This window comes from Pristis pectinata, chromosome 3 (genome assembly GCF_009764475.1).
Source record: "Pristis pectinata isolate sPriPec2 chromosome 3, sPriPec2.1.pri, whole genome shotgun sequence".
Taxonomy (NCBI): Eukaryota; Metazoa; Chordata; class Chondrichthyes; order Rhinopristiformes; family Pristidae; genus Pristis; species Pristis pectinata.
The window spans coordinates 72,343,057-72,361,923 of record NC_067407.1 but is presented as its reverse complement, the minus strand read 5'-3'; the positions used below and the strand labels follow the sequence as shown (position 1 = coordinate 72,361,923).

Below are 18,867 nucleotides of genomic sequence, written 5' to 3'. Positions count from 1 at the left end.
ATCCCTCACATCCAGGACTTTGCAGCGAACTTGCACGGGGCCCGCATCTTTTCCAAAGTGGACCTCGTTAGGGGATACCACCAAATCCCGGTCCATCCGGATGACGTCCCCAAAACTGCGATTATCACCCCATTCGGCCTGTTCGAATTCCTTCTGATGCCGTTCGGCCTTAAGGAACGCCGCGCAGACCTTCCAGCGGCTGAATGGACGCGGTAGGCCGAGACCTGGACTTCGTGTTCATTTACTTGGACGACATACTGATCGCCAGCCGTAACCGCCAGGAACACCTTTCCCACCTCCCGCCAGCTGTATTCCGCCTCCGCGATTTCGGCCTCACGATTAACCCATCCAAGTGCCAATTCAGACTTGACTCTATCGATTTCCTCGGCCACAAAATCACCAGCGACGGGGCACACCCCTACCCGCCAAGGTGGACGCTATCCGCCATTTTGCCCGCCCCGACACAGTCAAAGGCCATACAGGAATTCCTTGGGATGGTCAACTTTTACCATCGGTTCATCCCTGCAGCAGCCCGTATCATGCGCCCTCTGTTCTCGCTGCTGGCTGGTAGGGCAAGGACATCACCCGGACTGACGAGGCTGCGGCTGCTTTCGTTAAGGCCAAAGACGCCCTGGCAGACGCCACGATGCTGGTACACCCTAGGACTGACGTCCCGACTGCCCTCACGGTAGAACGCGTCCAACACCGCGGTGGGTGGGGTACTGGAACAGCTACTCGAGAGGCCGCTGGCAACCCTTGGCATTTTCAGCAAACACCTTAGACCCGCCCGAACTGAAGTACAGCGCTTTTGATCGTGAACTTCTAGCGCTGTATCTGGCGGTCCGGCATTTCCGATACTTTCTAGAAGGCAGAGGCCTTTCAACCCGCTTTCACCGATCATAAGCCTCTGTCCTTGTGCCTTCTCCAAAGTCTCCGATCCCTGGTCAGCTCGTCAGCAGAGACATTTATCCTACATTCCGAGTTCACAACTGACATCCAACATGTCTCCGGAAAGGATAATGTGGTTGCTGATGCACTTTCCAGACCAACCATCCCACAACCTATCCTTGGGTGTCGACTACACGGCCCTGGCTGACGCACAGTCAAGCCGACGACGAACTGCCCAGCTACAGAACCGCAGTCTCGGGTCTGCAGCTAACCCGAGATTTCTTGGTTTGGTCCAGGTCAGCGGGAACCCTACTTTGCGATGTTGCGACTGTCAGGCCCCGCCCTATTGTCCCTGCAGCCTGGCGGAGACGCGTTTTTGACTCGGTACATGGGTTGGCGCACCCGTCCATCAGATCTACTGTCCGACTGGTCGCCAGCAAGGTTTGTCTGGCATGGCCTGCGCAAACAGGTCAGTGAGTGGGCCAGGACTTGTCTGCACTGCCAGACGTCAAAAATCCAGCGACACACCAAGGTCCCACCACAGCAGTTCGAGCCTACCCGTAGGAGGTTCGACCACATACACGTCGACCTCGTGGGCCCTCTGCCAGTTTCAAGAGGAGCCCGGTACCTCCTTACCATCGTGGACCGGTTCACGAGGTGGCCTGAGGCAACCCCCCTGACTGACATCACAACTGATTCCTGCGCCCGAGCGCTGCTCACAACTTGGGTCTCAAGTTTTGGCGTTCCGGCCCACATCACTTCAGACAGAGGCACCCAATTCACTTCCAGTCTCTGGGCTGCATTAGCGAACCTGCTAGGACGCAGCTGCACACCACCACGGCCTACCATCCTCAATCAAACGGGTTGGTGGAAACGTTTTCAACCGCCATCTAAAATCGGCCTTGATGGCCCGCCTGAAGGGTCCTAACTGGGTTGACGAGCTGCCTTGGGTCCTGCTCGGCATACGCACTGCTCCCCCAAAGAAGACCTCCGCACTTCGTCAGCTGAGCTTGTATACGGGGCGCCACTAGTTGTCCCCGGGGATTTCATACCTGCCCTTCAGGACCAAGGGGAACAACCTCCAGCAGTTCTACAAAGACTGCGCGAGAAGCTCGGCGCCTTGGCCCCGATTCCCACCTCATGGCACGGTCAAGCCCCATCCTGCCAGCCCAAGGAACTACGGGAACTGTAAGTTTGTTTTCGTTCGCAGGGGCACACCTCGGGCGCCATTGCAACGACCATATGAGGGACCATTCCGAGTCATACGGAATAACGGATCCACTTTTATTTTGGACATTGGAGGCAGGGAACAGGTTTTCAACGGCGGACCGCCTCAAACCGGCCAATTTGGATCTGCAACAGCCTGTCGAGGTTGCCACGCCAACGACGCAGAGGCCGCCCCCCTAAAGCGGCAGCTGCACAGCCCACGGACCTTGGGGACTGTCTCGCCGGTTCTGGGGGGGGGGTTGTGTGGCGACTCACCGTCTAGTCGGGCGAACCGGCTCGGCAGTCGGGTCGCGCGGCGTCGGAGCGACGAGGCCCAAGATGGCGGCGGGCCTCGTCTTTCCGAGCGACGAGGGAGAACCCGCGCGCGGGAAAGTCCTGATGACGTAGGACTTACGTCATTGCCGGTTTTTTTTGGGCGGGAGTTTTCTCCCTTAAAGGACCCGCACAAGGCGGGAAAATAAACCAGTTCTGTTTGGCAATCCTCCGAGTAGAGTCTTGTTTTATTCCGCAGTAGCAACCGCTACACTAGCAAATTTTATTTATTCATCTTTCAAGCTGTGGGCATCATCAGCAAGACCAGCACTTATTGCTTGTCCCTAGCTGCCCTTGGGAAGGTGGTAACAAGCCATCTTCTTGAATTGGTGCAGTCATGCATGTGAAGGTATGGGAATGGGAAGGATGTGATAGTACTGGAGAGGGTGCAGAGGAGATTCACCAGGATATTGTCTGGGATGGAGCTGTTCAGTTATGAGGAGAGACTGGAAAAGCTGGGTCTGTTTTCCCTGGAATGGAGGTATATGATTGAGGTGTATAACATGATGAGGGATATAGATAGGGTAGACTGCAGGAAAGTTTTCCCCATATCAGAGGTAGATAAAATTAGAGGACATAGATTTAGAGTAAGGGGGAAGAGGTTTGGAGGAGATCTGAGCAGGACCTTCTTCACCCAAAGAGTGGCAAGTACCTGGAACACACTGCTGGAGGGAATGGTTGAAGCTGAGTCGTTGACAGCATTTAAGAGGTGTGTAGATCAACACTTGAATCACTTAGGCATAGAGGGCTATGGACAAAGAATTGGGCAATGGGAATTATTGGAATTGGTTTATTATTATCACTTGTACAGAGATACAGTGGAAAACCTGTCTTGCGTGCCGTTCATACAGATCAATTCATTACACAGTGAATTAAGGTAGTACAAGGTAAAACAATACAAAATACAGAGTAAAGTATCACAGCTACAGAGAAGATGCAGTGCAGGTAGACAATAAGGTGCAAGGTTATAACAAGATAGATTGTGAGGTCAAGAGTCCATCTTATCATACTAGGGAACCATTCAATAGTCTTAAAACAGTGGGATATGAAGCTGTCCTTGAACCTGGGTGGTACGTGCTTTCAGGCTGTTGTATCTTCTCGCCCATTGAGAGAGGAGAGAAGAGAGAATGACCTGGTGGGTGGGTCTTTGATTATGTTGGCTGCTTTACCATGGAGGGGAGGCTGGTTTCCATGATGTGCTGAGCTGTATCCACAACTCTCTGCCGTTTCTTGCAGTCCCGGGCAAGAGCAATTGCCATACTAAGCCGTGATGCATCTAGATAGGATGCTTTCTATGGTGCATTGATAAATATTGGTCAGTGTCAAGGGGGACATGCCAAATTTCTTTAGCCTCCTGAGGAAGTAGAGGCAATGGTGAGCTTTTTTGGTCATGGGCATCTACGTGGTTAGACCAGGACAGGCTATTGGTGATGTTCACTCCTAGAAACTTGAAGTTCTCAACCCTCTCGACCTCAGCACCATTGATGCAGACAGGTGCATGATGGGACGGTGCCCACTGTTGGCATGGACCAGTAGGGCTGAATGGCCTATTTCCATGCTGTATGTTTTTATGATTCTAAGGTACCCCACAGTGTTGTTGGGGAGGAAATTCCAGGATTTAGACCCAGTGACAATGAAGAACTGGTGATGTATTTCCAAATTTGAATGGCGTAAACCTTGAAGGGAAACCTGCAGGTGGTGGTGTCTCAAACACCCACTGCCTTGTCCTCCTACAGGCCATGAGGGTGTTGCTGGAGTAGTGTGGGTGAGTAATTATGGTGCGTTTTGTAGATGGTACGCATTGTGCATCAGTGTCAGAGAATGAATGTTTAGGGTGATCTTGGAGTGCCCACTAAGCGGGCTTTGTCCTGGATGGTGCTGATATACTTGAGAGTTATTAGAGCTGGGCTCATCCAGGCAAGTGGAGAGTGTTCGTCACACTCCTGACTTGAGCCTTGGAGATGGTGGAAAGGGTTTGTAGTTATGTGCGTGCTGATGTCACCAATGACCACGTTTGCATACATCAGGAATGCACTGGTGACACATCCACAGCTGAGTTACCCAATCTGCCGACCAGTGTGAGCCATATTAGAAAAGTGTGCTCACGTTTCACACAATACGGTTAAGGCATATTGGTAACCATAGTATCAAAACACCCAGCACAAAACAGCTGGATTTGCAGTTTTATGGGATAGACTGACCAAAAGAAAATTAAAACCCCCTCATCTTTCATCAACTTAGGTGAAACAGGTTAAATTGCTTGCTAATATTTACTGTTTGTAATAAACTCATTTTAATTCAGATGTATAGAACTCCAAAATATTTGTCCACATCCAGCTAATGGCAGACCTATGGTCTATTTTCCATATGTTTGTTTGAACTGGTTTTCTGCTGTCTTTATTATTATGAATTCAAACGCTTCACTCTCTGGCTATCTTTAAAATTGAAATGGAAATTATCTTTAATTTTTAATGCCACCCCAATGCACAAGCCATCCCTTTCAATGGGGGAGTTGTATCCACATGTACACAGCCGGTGTAACTGGTTGCTTGTGTCAGTATACTAAATTAACATCCTGACAGGGAAAGTCAAACTCACAGGAGACCCACAAAAGTTAAATGACTTCCATCTTTTGAAAATTCTGCCAGAATGATCTCACGTCTTAAGAAGAGACTGAGAAAGCACAAATGACCAGTCCCACTGTAGTATTCAGCTGAAACAATAATAAAGTATGCCAGTTTAGTTATCGTGGTGTACAGTACTAAACCTTTTGTTGTGTGACAAACCTGGGTGTCCATTAGTCCATGTTATTAATGGTTTGTTACATTATTTACTTTTACCTATTATAAAGTACTGAAGTCAAGCAAATGAATTGTATCACACAGTCAGTGAACACAATGAGGCACTGTGGTTGTCTTTGCTCTTACCTCTCTCGATCCTGCTCAAGGAGGTTGGTGAAATCGTCACTCTTGTTCATGTAATCTGTGTGCTTGTGCTTCTCATTTTCCAATTCATACACAGTTCGCCTGTGGCACTTTTCAGCTAGAAGCAGTTGTTCCAACATACGGCGATAGGTCTCTCTGTGCTTCTCCACCAGCATGTCCAGCTGTAGTACAGAGAAGGAATGTTATAGTCTGGCTGGACACAGCTGTCCTCTCTGGTCACCACTGACTGAGTCCATACCCAAGTCTTGGTTCCAGCCCACAGAGATGTGCAAATACCAGCAGTTTATTTCCCTTTGCTACCAGTTGAAGCAAAGAGTCCTGGCTCCTAGCTCACCCACTTGGCATTTCTTCATGCCCAAATTTAACCATTGGCCAATCAACTGAAGCTGACAGTACAGTAAGCACAGTCCTGCACTCCTAAAATTGGATTAGAGCTGGATTATAATTTCACTGCCCAAGAATGCCATGCCATAGTTACCATATTCCCTAATGACCTCGGCCATTTCAGACCTTTATACCGATCACCTTACCCAGTAATTTTCTCTGTAACATATTCATGCCACAAAGAGCTTAATGACCTCAACACGTATGGTCAATGTCAGTGAAGGTACCTCCATAGTATATTTCTCAACAACAGTATCAATCATCTTATAAACCACAATATATCCCATGAATCAATTAACAGTGATCTCTATCAATCAGGACTTCAACCCAATATTCTTTTGCCCCACATTACCTTCACACACTTACCACTACTCCATGTCTCAATCCCATAGTTCATAGCTTACACACTTGCCTAGCTACTCATCCATGACAGACACATCAGTCAGACCTCCTGCAATAATATCTACTGAGACACTTTATGCGGGAGAACGTGATGCACAATCAGCAGCAGTCGGCTGATGGTGTCCATTGACTCAGAGGCCTGAAACAGTGCCTCACACAGAGCTGTGCAGAGATCACAGAGGACTTGTAGAATATCTGTGGGTAATCAGTTTCTTCTAATCTCACTTCTATCTCATCCCACAATCTCTCCTGATTTGTCTCCTTCCCTGACCAGGACCTCCCCTCATGCCCCTCTGTTTTCAGGCAAGGACCACCGGAGAAGGTACTGGCTGCCCAGTAGAAATACAGCCACTGTCATGCAGTCTGACCTTACTTGCACCACATGTTCAGATGCTGGCCCCTTGCAGCTGTAGAGGGCAGTTTAAGTGTGGCATCGACAAGGGCATAAGTGACCTGCAGTGAAGGCGGGTGGAGGGCTACTAAGGGTTTCTCAGCTGCCGGCTCCATGGAGAACAAGACCATACATGTTCAACTCCAGAGGACTTACATTCCAATTTTCAGAGTCGGTGACAAAGGTCGATGTGTTTTTTTGTTTATTCTGTGGGATCTGGGCATCACTAGCCAGGCCAGCATTTATTGCCTATCCCTACTTGTCCTTGAGAGGGTGGTGGTGAGCTGCCCTCTTGAACTGCTGCTGTCCCTATGCTCATGCTGCTCATGTCCTTCCAAGTTTGGAGTAACCTGGGCGACTAACTGCAGTGTATTTTGTGAGTGGTACACATTGCAGCCATTGTATGCCAGGGGTGAGGGAATGAACATCTAGGGTGATTGATGGAGTGCCAGTCAAGCAGGCTGATTTGTGCTCGACGGTGTCAAACTTCTTAAGAGTTGTTGGAGCTGTACTCATCCAGATAAGTGGAGAGTGTTCCATCAGGCTCATGACTTGTGCCTTGTAGATGGCAGAAATGATTTGGGGTGTCAGGAGGTGAGTCATTCACTGCACTATCCCCAGCTTCAGATTTGCCCTTAGTAGCTACAGTATTAATATGGTTGGTCCACATGAGTTTCTGACACTGGTGACCCCACAGGATGTTGACAATGGGGGACTTGGTGATAGTAATTCCATTAAATGCTAAAGGTAGATGGTTAGACCCTCTCTTGTTGGATATGGCTATTTTTGTAGCACCAATGTTACTTGACACCTACCAGCCCACGCCTCATGTTGTCCAGGTCTTGCTACATGCAGACATGGACTGCTTCATTCCCTGAGGAGGTACAAATGGAATTGCACAGTGTGCAATCATCAGCAAACATATGATGGAAGGAAGGTCATTGATGAAGCAGCTGAAGATGGTTGGTTCCTCTCCTTGACTCCCTGGTCTGCTCATCCCTCCCCACCGATCCCCTTCCAGGCACTTATCCCTGCAACCGTGCTAAGTGTTACACCTGCCCCTACACCACCTCCCTCATCACCATTCAGGGCCCTTAACAGTCCTTCCAGGTGAGGCAGTCCTTCACATGTGAATCCATCAGTGTCACTTATTGCATCCGTTGCTCCTGGTGCGGCCTCCTCTACGTCGGTGAGACCCGACACAGACTGGGGGAATCACTTCGTCGAGCACCTTCGCTCCATCCACCATAATAGCCTGGGTTTTCCAGTGACCTGCCATTTTAATTCCACTTCTCATTCCCACACCAACATGTCTGGCCTCCTCTACTGCCAAGTTGAGGCTAGATGCAGATTAGAGGAAGAGCACCTCATATTCCACTTTGGTAGTCTCAAACCAGATGGCATGAACGTTGATTTCTCTAACTTTTGGTAACCACTTTCCTCTGTCCCCCTCCTTTTTATTCCCTTATCCCACCGGCTCCATCACTCCTTCTCTTCTCCTCCCCCGCCCGCTCGATCACCCACACCTTCCTCCCTCTGGTACTCCCCCCCCCCCCACCTCCTTCCCTTTATTCCATGGTCCACTGTCCTCTCCTATCAGATTCCATCTTCTTCAGCCCTTTGTCACTTCCACCTATCACCTTCCAGCTTCTTACATCATTCCCACTCTCCCCCCCCCTCACCTGCTTATCGCCCCCCTCACCTGGATCCACCTATTACCCACCAGCTCTTGCTCCACCCTTTCCCTCCACCTTTTTATACTAGCTTTCTCCCCTCTTTCTTTCCAGTCCTGATGAAGGGTCTCAACCCGAAATGTCAACTGTACTTTTCCCTCCATAGATGCTGCTTGACCCGCTGAGTTCCTCCAACATTTTGTGTGTTGCTGTGGATGGTTGGGTCCAGGACACTGCCCTGAGGAACTTCTGCAGTGAGGTCCTGGGACTGGAATAATTCATCTTCAATAACACAACCATCTTCCTTTGTGCAAGATATGCTTCCAACCATAGGAGTTTTTTCCCCCTCGATGCTCATTGACTTTTACTCGGGCTCCTTGATGCCTCATTCGGTCAAAGGCAAGCATTCACATTGAAGGCAGTCACTCTCACCCGACCTCTAGAACTCTTTGGTCTATGTATGATCGGGCAGTAATTAGCCAGATTAGATTTGCCCTACTTCTTGTGGATGGTAACACCTGGGCAATTTTCCATATCGTTGAATGTATGCTACCATTGTAACTGTACTGGCACAGCTTGGCTAGAGGCATAACTAGTTCTGCAGCACAGGTACTACAGTTATCTGGTCCTGTAGCCTCTGCTTTCAGCAAATCCTTGGTATCATATGGAGTGAGTTCAATTGGTTGAAGACTGTTTTCTGCACTGGTGGGGATCTTGGGAGGAAACCAGGATGGATCATCCACTCAGTACCTCTGGCTGAGCATGGTTGTGAATACTTCAGCCTACTGTCTTGCACTGACATGCTGGGCCCTGCTATCGCTGAGGATGGGGATGTTCTCAAAGCCTCCTCTTCCCATTAGCTGTTTAAACTGTCCCACTATCATTCACAACCAGCTATGGCAGGACTGCAAAGCTTCGATCTGATCCATTGGGTGTGAGGTTACTTAATGTTGTCTATTGTATGGTGATTTTGCTGTTTAGCATGCATGTTGTCCTCTGTTGCAGCTTCACGAGGCAAGTACCATACTTTTAGGTATGTCTGGTGTTGCTCCCAGCATACCCCTCTGCACTCCTCACTGGCCAAGGTTGATCCCCTGCCTTGAAAAATCAAAAACATTGCAGATGCTGGAAAGCTGAAATAAAAACAAAAAATGCTGGAAACACTCAGCAGGTCAGACAGTATCTGTGGAGAGGGATTCAGAGTTAACTTTTCATGTCTGAGGCCCTTTGTCAGAACTGGTAAAAAGAGAAAAGGTTAAGTAGTGGAGAAGCTGGGGGAAGGATGGGTAAAACACAGGGAATATCTCTGACAGGGTGAGACCAAATTAACTCCTCCCAAAATCCCCCACAGATTACACTGGGAATTTGACTTTGCACTGAAACATACTGCCACCAGCCTTGGATCCTGATATCACAGGGAGGGATTTATTTTGGTTGTGTTTTCCTCTTTATCTGAATACCAGTTGCATGATTTTCTCACCAGGCTTTGCTGACTTCTTTCTCCTGCTCAAACTGCATAACTAATCCACACAACTACCCCAAGGCTACTTTCCAAATGGAAAGAGGTAAGTAGTTAGGAACAAACTGAAAACACATTGGACTAATGAGATCAGTGACATGTTAAATCGGTATAATTCACTTTTTTTTTGCAAAAAGCCACGGTGCTTTATGGGATATAGTTCAATGGCCAAACCAGACAACATACCGCATCATTTAACCACTCACCCCGAATTGTTGCCTGTGGTTTCAATTCCCAAACTGTGCCAAATTTTATCAGTGCAATGTGCAATACAGGAGGCAAAATAATTTATTGTAGGGGTGGGGTGAGCGTCAAATAACTTGCTGCTTTGAGTTTATGAACCAATTTGTATCATGTTTGTCTGATCACCTTAAAGAAGGTGACAAGTGAAGGAAAGTCATGTTCCTTGCTCCTCTGCTCCACAAGCACAACAGGCGTGTTGAATGTTGTAAAATGTCCCCAACACTATCAAAGAAAATTTAACATTGTTGGAAAAGAGGAGGCAATAAGAATTACATACAGCAGACCTCCCAAAACAGGCTGCGTGCCTCATCAGGGGGAGAATATGGAGAGTGCTCAGTTCCTGTCCTTAAAAGGATAGTGCACTGTGGCTTCCAGAGGTGCTGAGAGTGGTGCAGGAAGTGAATCTGGTCTGGGAACCAGTGGACAGTGAGGGAGAGGGAGGGCTCCACAGATGTTAGCTGGTGCACTGGAAGCATTGGAGGATGTAGAGAGGATGGAGAGAGGCTCTATGTTCATGGATCTCCCAGACAAGCTCAGAAGGCAGTGGAGGAGATTCCTGCTGTGGCCACTGCCATGTTAAAGCCCTGTTAAACCACATGTAGTGCATTTATAAACACCACATCCCACCAGTTTCAACACATTCTGACATCATTTGGTTCACCGGTATCCACCCCTCATTTACCAAAGGTCTCCATTGTTCAGTACTCATGAGTAGACTCATATGCTTATTGAGCTCTCTGCTCTGCTGTAGATCCAGCACTCACATCACACAGCACAGACGCACTCAGATAGCATGCACTCCCCAAATGACACACCACCCTCTCTCTATCAGGTGGCTGGTACACAACAGTCAGGAGGAGTCAACCAGCACATTAGCACAGCTAGTAGATCAGCTATCTCAGAGCTCCAGCGACCAAGGTTCAGTCCTGACCTTGGGTGTTGACTGTGTGGGGTTTACACGTTCTCCCCGTGACCATGTGGGTTTCCCCCGGGTGCTCTGCTTCCTTCCCACAGCCTAAAGACATGCAGGTTGGTAGATTAATTGGCCACTGTAAAATTGCCCCTAGTGTATAAGTGAGTGGTGGAAATTGGGGAGTGTTTGATGGGAATGTGGGGAGAATAAAGAATGGCATTAATGCAGGATTAGTGGAAGTGGTTGGTACAGACTCAGTGGGCTGAAGGGCCTGCTTCCATTTGTCTCTCTGTATGACTCTAAGCAGAGGAGGAGAGGTACACCTACATGTGCCAACTCTGTAGGAGATGGTGCTGGCCATTACCGAGACTGTCTGGTTGAGGCAGCGGCCAGCAATGGTCCTTAAGGCAGGCATGGTAGTGTAGCAGTTAGCGTAATGCTTTACAGTGCCAGGGACCCGGGTTTAATTCCGGCTGCTGTCTGTAAGGAGTTTGTACATTCTCCCCATGTCTGAGTGGGTTTCCTCCAGGTGCTCTGGTTTCCTCCCACATTCCAAAGGCGTACGGGTTAGGAAGTTGCGGGCATGCTATGTTGGCGCCGGAAGTGTAGTGACACTTGTGGGAACACTCTACACAAAAAGATGCATTTCACTGTGTGTTTCGATGTACATGTGACTAATAAAGATATCTTATCTTAAAATAATGAGGCTCATTTCTAGCCCTAATCACACCCCTCCCCTCAGTTCACACTCTGTCCTGTGGGGTCTGCATCCACCTCTCACTCCCTCCCCTCCCATCCTTTGACTCCTCTATACATGGCCCTTTCGTTTCAAAGACTCAAGGACAGCCACCTTGCATGGCATTACAGGAATAGCAGGAAGGCAGTGTTGGTGACCTACACTTGGAGACTGGAGCTCACTTTCTATTGCTGCACCACACTGTATGTACTCGGCGCAATGTCCTCACCCACCTTCTGGGCAGATGTGCAGAGCTGAGTAAAAATACATGAAGAGTTGCAGAGTAACATTAGGCCACAAATTGCTGCACTAACACAGGACCTGAGTGGTTTTGGTCAGGAGCTCGCTCCCAGGCTCACTGCTGCTCCAGTGCTGCACTGGCTGCTGGAAGGTGTGTCACTCCCCATGGCAACCACTGCACAGTGGTAGAAAGGCTGCCATGGGGGTGAGGGGGAACAAAGAAGGCGAGCATGGTGCCCTGCAATGTGTATCGGGGTGAGGAGAGTTACACCTGTGTGTGCCTACCCTGGAGGAAAGGGTGCTGGCCATTACTGAGACTGTCTGGTTGAGGCAATGGCCAGCAATGGTACTTAAATCATTGAAAATGATGAGGCTCATTTATAGCCCTAATCACACCCCTCCCCAAACCCACTTGATGATCAACTCCCTGGGAGGCCCCAGTGTGGTTGGTAATCAGTCAATGAAGAGTGCTCCGTTGAATTATTTCACACGATGCTGGCAGTGGAGGAGTGAGGACCGCTGTGACAACGCTGACCCTCCAATTGTTATCTCATTCACAAACCCTGTGCAATGCCCACCTCGTTCCACTGTGCGTTAATAACAAAGAACATGGGTTTATCCCAGAAGCTCCAGCTTCCACTGACATCGTGCAATCGCAACATCATCAGCTGCATGTGCGGAAGTACCTGGGCCAGATTCCCCATGGATGTTGATTGACAGGGAAAGACCACCACTGCAATCTAACGTGTGCAGAACTGGCTTTCAGTGCATTCACCATCTCAGGACATGTCAACAACCCCCCAGCCATAAAGTACTTTTGAAGCAAAATGAAGAACATGCAGCCAATTTGCACACAGCAAGCTTCCACAAACAGCAAGGTGCTATGAACCCAGCTATGTACAAACAGGAGTAGACCATTCAGCCCCACAGTTCTGCTCTGCCATCTCATCAGATCACGGCCGATCTGTTTGTACCCTCAACTCCTGCCTACCCATGGTAACCTTTAACCAGCTTGCTTATCAAGTATCTATCTACCTTTGATTTAAAGATTTTCAGAGACTCTGCTTCCACTGGCCTTTGAGGAAGAGAGTTCCAAATACAACACTAAGGGAAAAAATTTCACCTCCTCTCTGTATAAAATGGACAAGTCCTTATTTTTAAACAACGATCCCTAGTCAGAGGAGACAGCCAAGCCGATGGCGGCTAGTCCCAGACAGAGCAATGTTTGTGATATGACTGTATCAGTGAGATATTTACATCAGTAAGAGATTTAAATTAGTTCACCTCTGCTGTCATCACCTTTAGATTACCCCACGAGAGGAAACACTTTCCCCACATCTATCCTGTCAAGACATCTCATCAAGTTGTCTCTCACTCTTCTAAACTCCAATAGACACAAGCCTAGCCTGTCCATCCTTTCCTCATGAAGCAAAGTGCTCATTGCAGATATCAGTCCAGTCCAGTGATCATGACTGTAGCCACTTTACACTTATGTTAACTGAGGGTTAAATATTGGCTAGGGCAGGGAAGAACTCTAAACGTTGTGGAAGCTTCTACATCTACCTGCATAGGTGATGGGTGCCTCGGTTAACATTGCATCAGAGGAACATCATGGAAGAATCAGCCTGGATAATGTGCTCAAGGATCTGGAATGGGACTTGAACCCCGGACAGCCTACACTAACTGAGAGAGTGACCAGAGAGTTATAGCTGAGCCGTCTCAGGGCAGGCATGTGGTAAAAGATGCGTAGGCAGTGTGGCACTCACTGTCCTTGTGTTGGACTGCAGGACAGAAGACCATAAGCTGCTATACACCGCCATCAGAGAAAGGCAGGTAATCTCTGCAGATATCTACGTGGGTGAGAGTTGGCCCAGCTTTGGTCAATGTGCTCATCTGTTTGTACAAACTTTGTTTACGACAGTGTGTCCAGCTTCCTGACACCACTGACTCGTCATATTCTGGAGCTGCATTCCATGCTGTTGATGCCTACCCCGCAATGTTGGCGCTTCAGCAACTGTGCATAGCTACTATCCAGCTCCAATCCTTAAATGTACACTGGCAAACCACAGCAGGTGGGGTTTAATCTGCCCGCTTCTGGTACCACTCTGCGTGCTCTGAAATGCTGCATCCAGGCTTATCTTTGTGAACTCCCACTGATTAGAACTGCAACATGATGGTATGATATCATTCAACATCTGTCCATGCCAATCAAATGACTATGGGGCCATTTCCTGCTCCTGGTGTACCAAATACTGCTCCTAACAGCAGGATAAAACATTTGCTCAGTGAGAATCGGGTGTGCATTCAACATAAATTTGAAATCCATGATTTAATCTTTGTGTTCATACATTGGGCTGGTGATTAATTCACACTGCCTCAACAAATGATGCTGTGCTGATGAAAATTGAGACAGCTCAGGGTTGATTGCTTTTGCTCATAGTTTTAAGTGTCTTAGCACCCATTGAGATTATCTTTCTGCAGTAAGATTTTCAATCTGACAGTTCTTGCTTACATACAGTACAGCCAGGCTTTTACTAATATTATTTTCCCTGAAGCTGTGCTGTTTTAAGGGCCAACACTGCATTCTTTGTCCTCACTGAGATCTGTGACAATACCTCGTTAGTCCCCTACAACTTCGAACACAACCTCACGTGGGACTAGGCTGCTGTGGTCCCTGGAGATCCTTGCCTCAGGATCATTCCAGGCTGCTGCTGCTGACTTCTGCCACATCTCACAGTTTACTGCTCACTGTTGCATTGGGGAGGGTCACACAAACTCCGTACTCAAGGAGAGGAGGCCAAGTACTTTTCCATCTGCCCATGGGAGCAGACAGTCACAGACCACGTTCATAGACCATACTGCAGGTTTCCCCAAAGTGCAGGCATTCACAGAGTGCATTCATGATCTTTCAGAGACCTTCCTGACAGCCTCACACCAGAAGTTCCTGACTGTAACCTTGTGAGTCTCCCTGGCTCCGATGCACAAAGAACATTCCTCCTGCAGGTAATATTCCTCCCCGACCTTTCCAGATTCCCTTGGGAGCATTCCTCGCACTCTCCCCACCCTTAATGCCTTCCACTCCCTTTATTGCAGCGTACATGCATTCTGTAGCATCACTCCCAGGTAGCTAGAAGAGTGTTGTTTGTACAGGTAGCCCTGCTTTACAGAAGGGTTAAATTCCTAGAAAACTGTCCATGTTGCAATTTTCTGCAAAGTGAACCCCCTTTTCCCATTGAATTCCATTTTATAAGTGGAGATGCATTCCTAAAGGATGTTTTTCTCATGTTTAGCCATTTTATCAGTGATGACAAAGTGATCTACTGCCATTATTTAACAGCTGAAGCCAACATTACACTCAGGGGATAGACAAGGCTCGTGCAAAAGAAGCAATAAATTTTGTCAATTTTTATTTTTAGTCACTCAATACTGTGGGGCAGTAAGATTTGCATATGACATCAATTAGGTTGGCAGTCACAGCCAAGTCCCTCCATTGCCACTCCCTCTCCAATACAAGGATATGTGCACAGATGTCTCAGAGTGCAGTGCAGTTGTGCTCTTCATCTGTTGGGCATTTTCTCTGATGCATAAGGCTCGTGGCTTAGGAAAGGGTTTAGGAAGTGGGGATATCAGGGAAAGGGATGGGATTCAAGGATCAGGGTTCATGGGAGAAAAGTGATGTAGAAGGAGCTCATTGAGTAATAGGTTAAAGTATGGTGACTTAGTGGAAGTGGAGTAAAGGCCATGAGATTACTTTAAGGACATGGTGACTGTAGCTCCCCACAATGCAGTACGTCAGAGAAAGTGGCCCAAATATGAAGAGCATGGCAGTGCTGCTCTCTGAGATGTCTGTCCACATGTCCTCGGACTAGAGAGGGGGTGGCAAAGGAGGGGCTCAGCTGTGGCTGCCAACCTAGTTGATCCAGATTTTATTGCCCCACTGTTTTGAGTGACTAGAAGTAAAAACTGACAATTTGTTGTTTCTTTTAAACTTTGTGTTTTTTCCCCCACACAAATTCCGTAAGGGCGAATTTTATTTTTGGGTAGCAATTCGTGAATTCCATAAGGGCAAGTTTCTGTGACCCAAGCAGCCATAACGCAGGGGTCACGTGTACAGCTGAGGGTCCCTTCAGGAACTGCCTGCAGAGATCGCACATGCAAGGCTACATGTTGAGAAATGCAAGAACCAGCAACGCATCAATAGGAAAAATCATGCTGAAACCCACAATGTCAGTTTTAAGGTAGAATTACACAGGGAAACCCCCAAAACACAGCTCTGTTAACTTGTGATATTGAAACATCAGCCTCAATTAAATGTCTCAGGTTAACTGATGGACAGTGACTACTGGTAGATCCTCCTTGATTACACTGTCCACCGAATTGGTTTAGTACCTGCCCGAGAATGGAAATTGGAATCACTACATTATACGATGCTACAGTGGCATGCAAAAGTTTGGGCACCCCTGGTCAAAATTTCTGTTACTGTGAATAGCTAAGCGAGTGAAAGATGACCTGATTTCTAAAAGGCATAAAGTTAAAGATGACACATTTCTTTAATATTTTAAGCAAGATTACTTTTTTATTTCCATCTTTTACAGTTTCAAAATAACAAAAGAAGGGCCCGAAGCAAAAGTTTGGGCACGCTGCATGGTCAGTACTTAGTAACACCCCCTTTGGCAAGTATCACAGCTTGTAAACGCCTTCTGTAGCCAGCTAAGAGTCTTTCAATTCTTGTTTGGGGGATTGTCGCCCATTCTTAGAACAAAGAACATTGAACAGTACAGCATGATACAGGCCCTTCGGCCCACCATGTTGTGCCGACCTTTAAACCTCGCCTAAGGCTATCGAACCCCTTCCTCCCACATATCCCTCTATTTTAAATTCTTCCATATGCTTAACTAGTAATCACTTGAATTTGACCAATGTACCTGCCTCCAACACTGCCCCAGGCAGCGCATTCCATGCCCCAACCACTCTCTGGGTAAAAAAACCTTCCTCTGATATCTCCCTTGAACTTCCCACCAATTACTTTAAAGCCATGCCCTCTTGTATTAATATTGGTGCCCAAGGAAGAGGCGCTGGCTGTCCACTCTATCTACTCCTCTTAATATTTTGTACACCTCTATCATGTCTCCTCTCATCCTCCTTCTCTCCAAAGAGTAAAGCCCTAGCTCCCTTAGTCTCTCCTCATAATCCATACTCTCCAAACCAGGCAGCATCCTGGTAAATCTCCTCTGCATCCTTTCCAACGCTTCCACATCCTTCCTATAATGCGACCAGAACTGGACACGGTACTACAAGTGTGGTCTAACCAGAGTTTTATAGAGTTGCATCATTACCTTCCTCCTAACTAGTTGTTCCACCTCTCTTGTCACCCATGGTTCCTTCACCCTGCCATTCTTTCTCTGCCTCACGGGGACAAATTTATCCCTAACATCCTGCAAGAGATCCCTGAACAACGACCACATCTCCATAGTACATTTCCCTTCAAAAATGTCATCCCAATTCACACTCGCATATTCTAGCCTTATAGCCTCATAATTTGCCCTTCCCCAATTAAATATTTTCCTTTCCTCTTTGCTCCTATCCCTGTCCATGACAATGATAAAGGTTAGGGAGCGGTGATCACTGTCCCCCAAATGCTCTACCACTGAGAGATCTGTCACCTGACCTGGTTCATTACCTAATATTAGATCTAATATGGCATTCCCTCTAGTCGGCCTGTCAACATACTGTGACAGGAATCCGTCCTTGACAGACTTAACAAACTCTGCCCCATCTAAACCTTTGGTACTAAGCAGGTACCAATCAATATTTGGGAAGTTGAAGTCTCCCATGACAACAACCCTGTTATTTCTGCACCTTTCCAAAATCTGCCTCCCGATCTGCTCCTCAGTATCCTTGCTGCTACCAGGGGGCCTATAGAATACTCCCAGTAGAGTAACTGCTCCTTTCTCGTTCCTAGCTTCCACCCATACTGACTCTAGAGAGGATCCTGCTACATTATTCACCCTTTCTGCAGCTGTAATAGTATCCCTGACCAGTAACGCCACCCCTCCGCCTCTTCTCCACCCCCCCCCCCCCCCATCCCTTTTAAAACACTGAAATCCGGGAATATACAACATCCATTTCTGCCCTGGTGACAGCCAAGTCTCTGCAAGAGCCACAGTATCATAGTTCCATGTATTTATCCAAGCTCTCAGTTCATCACCCTTACTCCTGATGCTTATTGCATTTAAGTAAATGCACTTTAGCCTTTCCACCTTTCTACTTTTATACCCTATACTCTGCTTCTCCTTCCTCAAAGCCTCTCTATATGTTAGATCTGACTTTACTCCATGCACTTCTTCCACTGACCTACCCCTCCAGTTCCCTTCCACCTTGCAAACTAGTTTAAACCCTCCCAAACCACACGAGCAAACCTGCCTGCAAGGATATGGGTTCCCCCCGAGTTCAGGTGTAACCCATCCACTCTGTACAGGTCCCACCTTCCCCAAAAAGGCTTCTAGTTCTGTGAGATTCTTGGGCTGTCTTGCATGCAGTGCTCTTTTGAGGTCTATCCACAGATTGTCGATGATGTTTAGGTTGGGGGGCTGTGAGGGCCATGGCAAAACCTTCATCTTGTGCCCCTTGAGGTAGTCCATTGTAGATTTTGTGGTGTGTTTAGGATCGTTATCCTGTTGTAGAAGCCATCCTCTTTTCATCTTCAGCTTTTTTACAGATGGTGTGATATTTGCTTCCAGAATTTGCTGGTATTTAATTGAATTCATTCTTCCCTCTATCAGTGAAATGTTCCCTGTGCCACTGGCTGTAACACAAGCCCAAAGCATGATTGATTCACCCCGGTGCTTAACAGTTGGAGAGGTGTTCTTTTCATGAAATTCTGCACCCTTTTTTCTCCAAACATACCCTTGCTCATTGCGGCCAAAAAATTCTATTTTAACTTCATCAGTCCACAGGACTTGTTTTCAAAATGCATTAGGCTTGTTTAGATGTT

The 18,867-nt window shown here is 47.6% G+C and overlaps 1 protein-coding gene across 1 annotated transcript in view; it reads right to left on the bottom strand.

Moving 5' to 3' along the window:
* LOC127567968 (filamin-A-interacting protein 1-like) overlaps positions 1 to 18,867 on the bottom strand; it is a 289,283-nt gene that overhangs the window by 97,568 nt on the left and 172,848 nt on the right. The window contains exon 4 of the mRNA XM_052011210.1: positions 5,355 to 5,533. Coding sequence (XP_051867170.1) covers positions 5,355 to 5,533 — 179 coding nt within the window. The remainder of the gene's footprint in view (positions 1 to 5,354; positions 5,534 to 18,867) is intronic.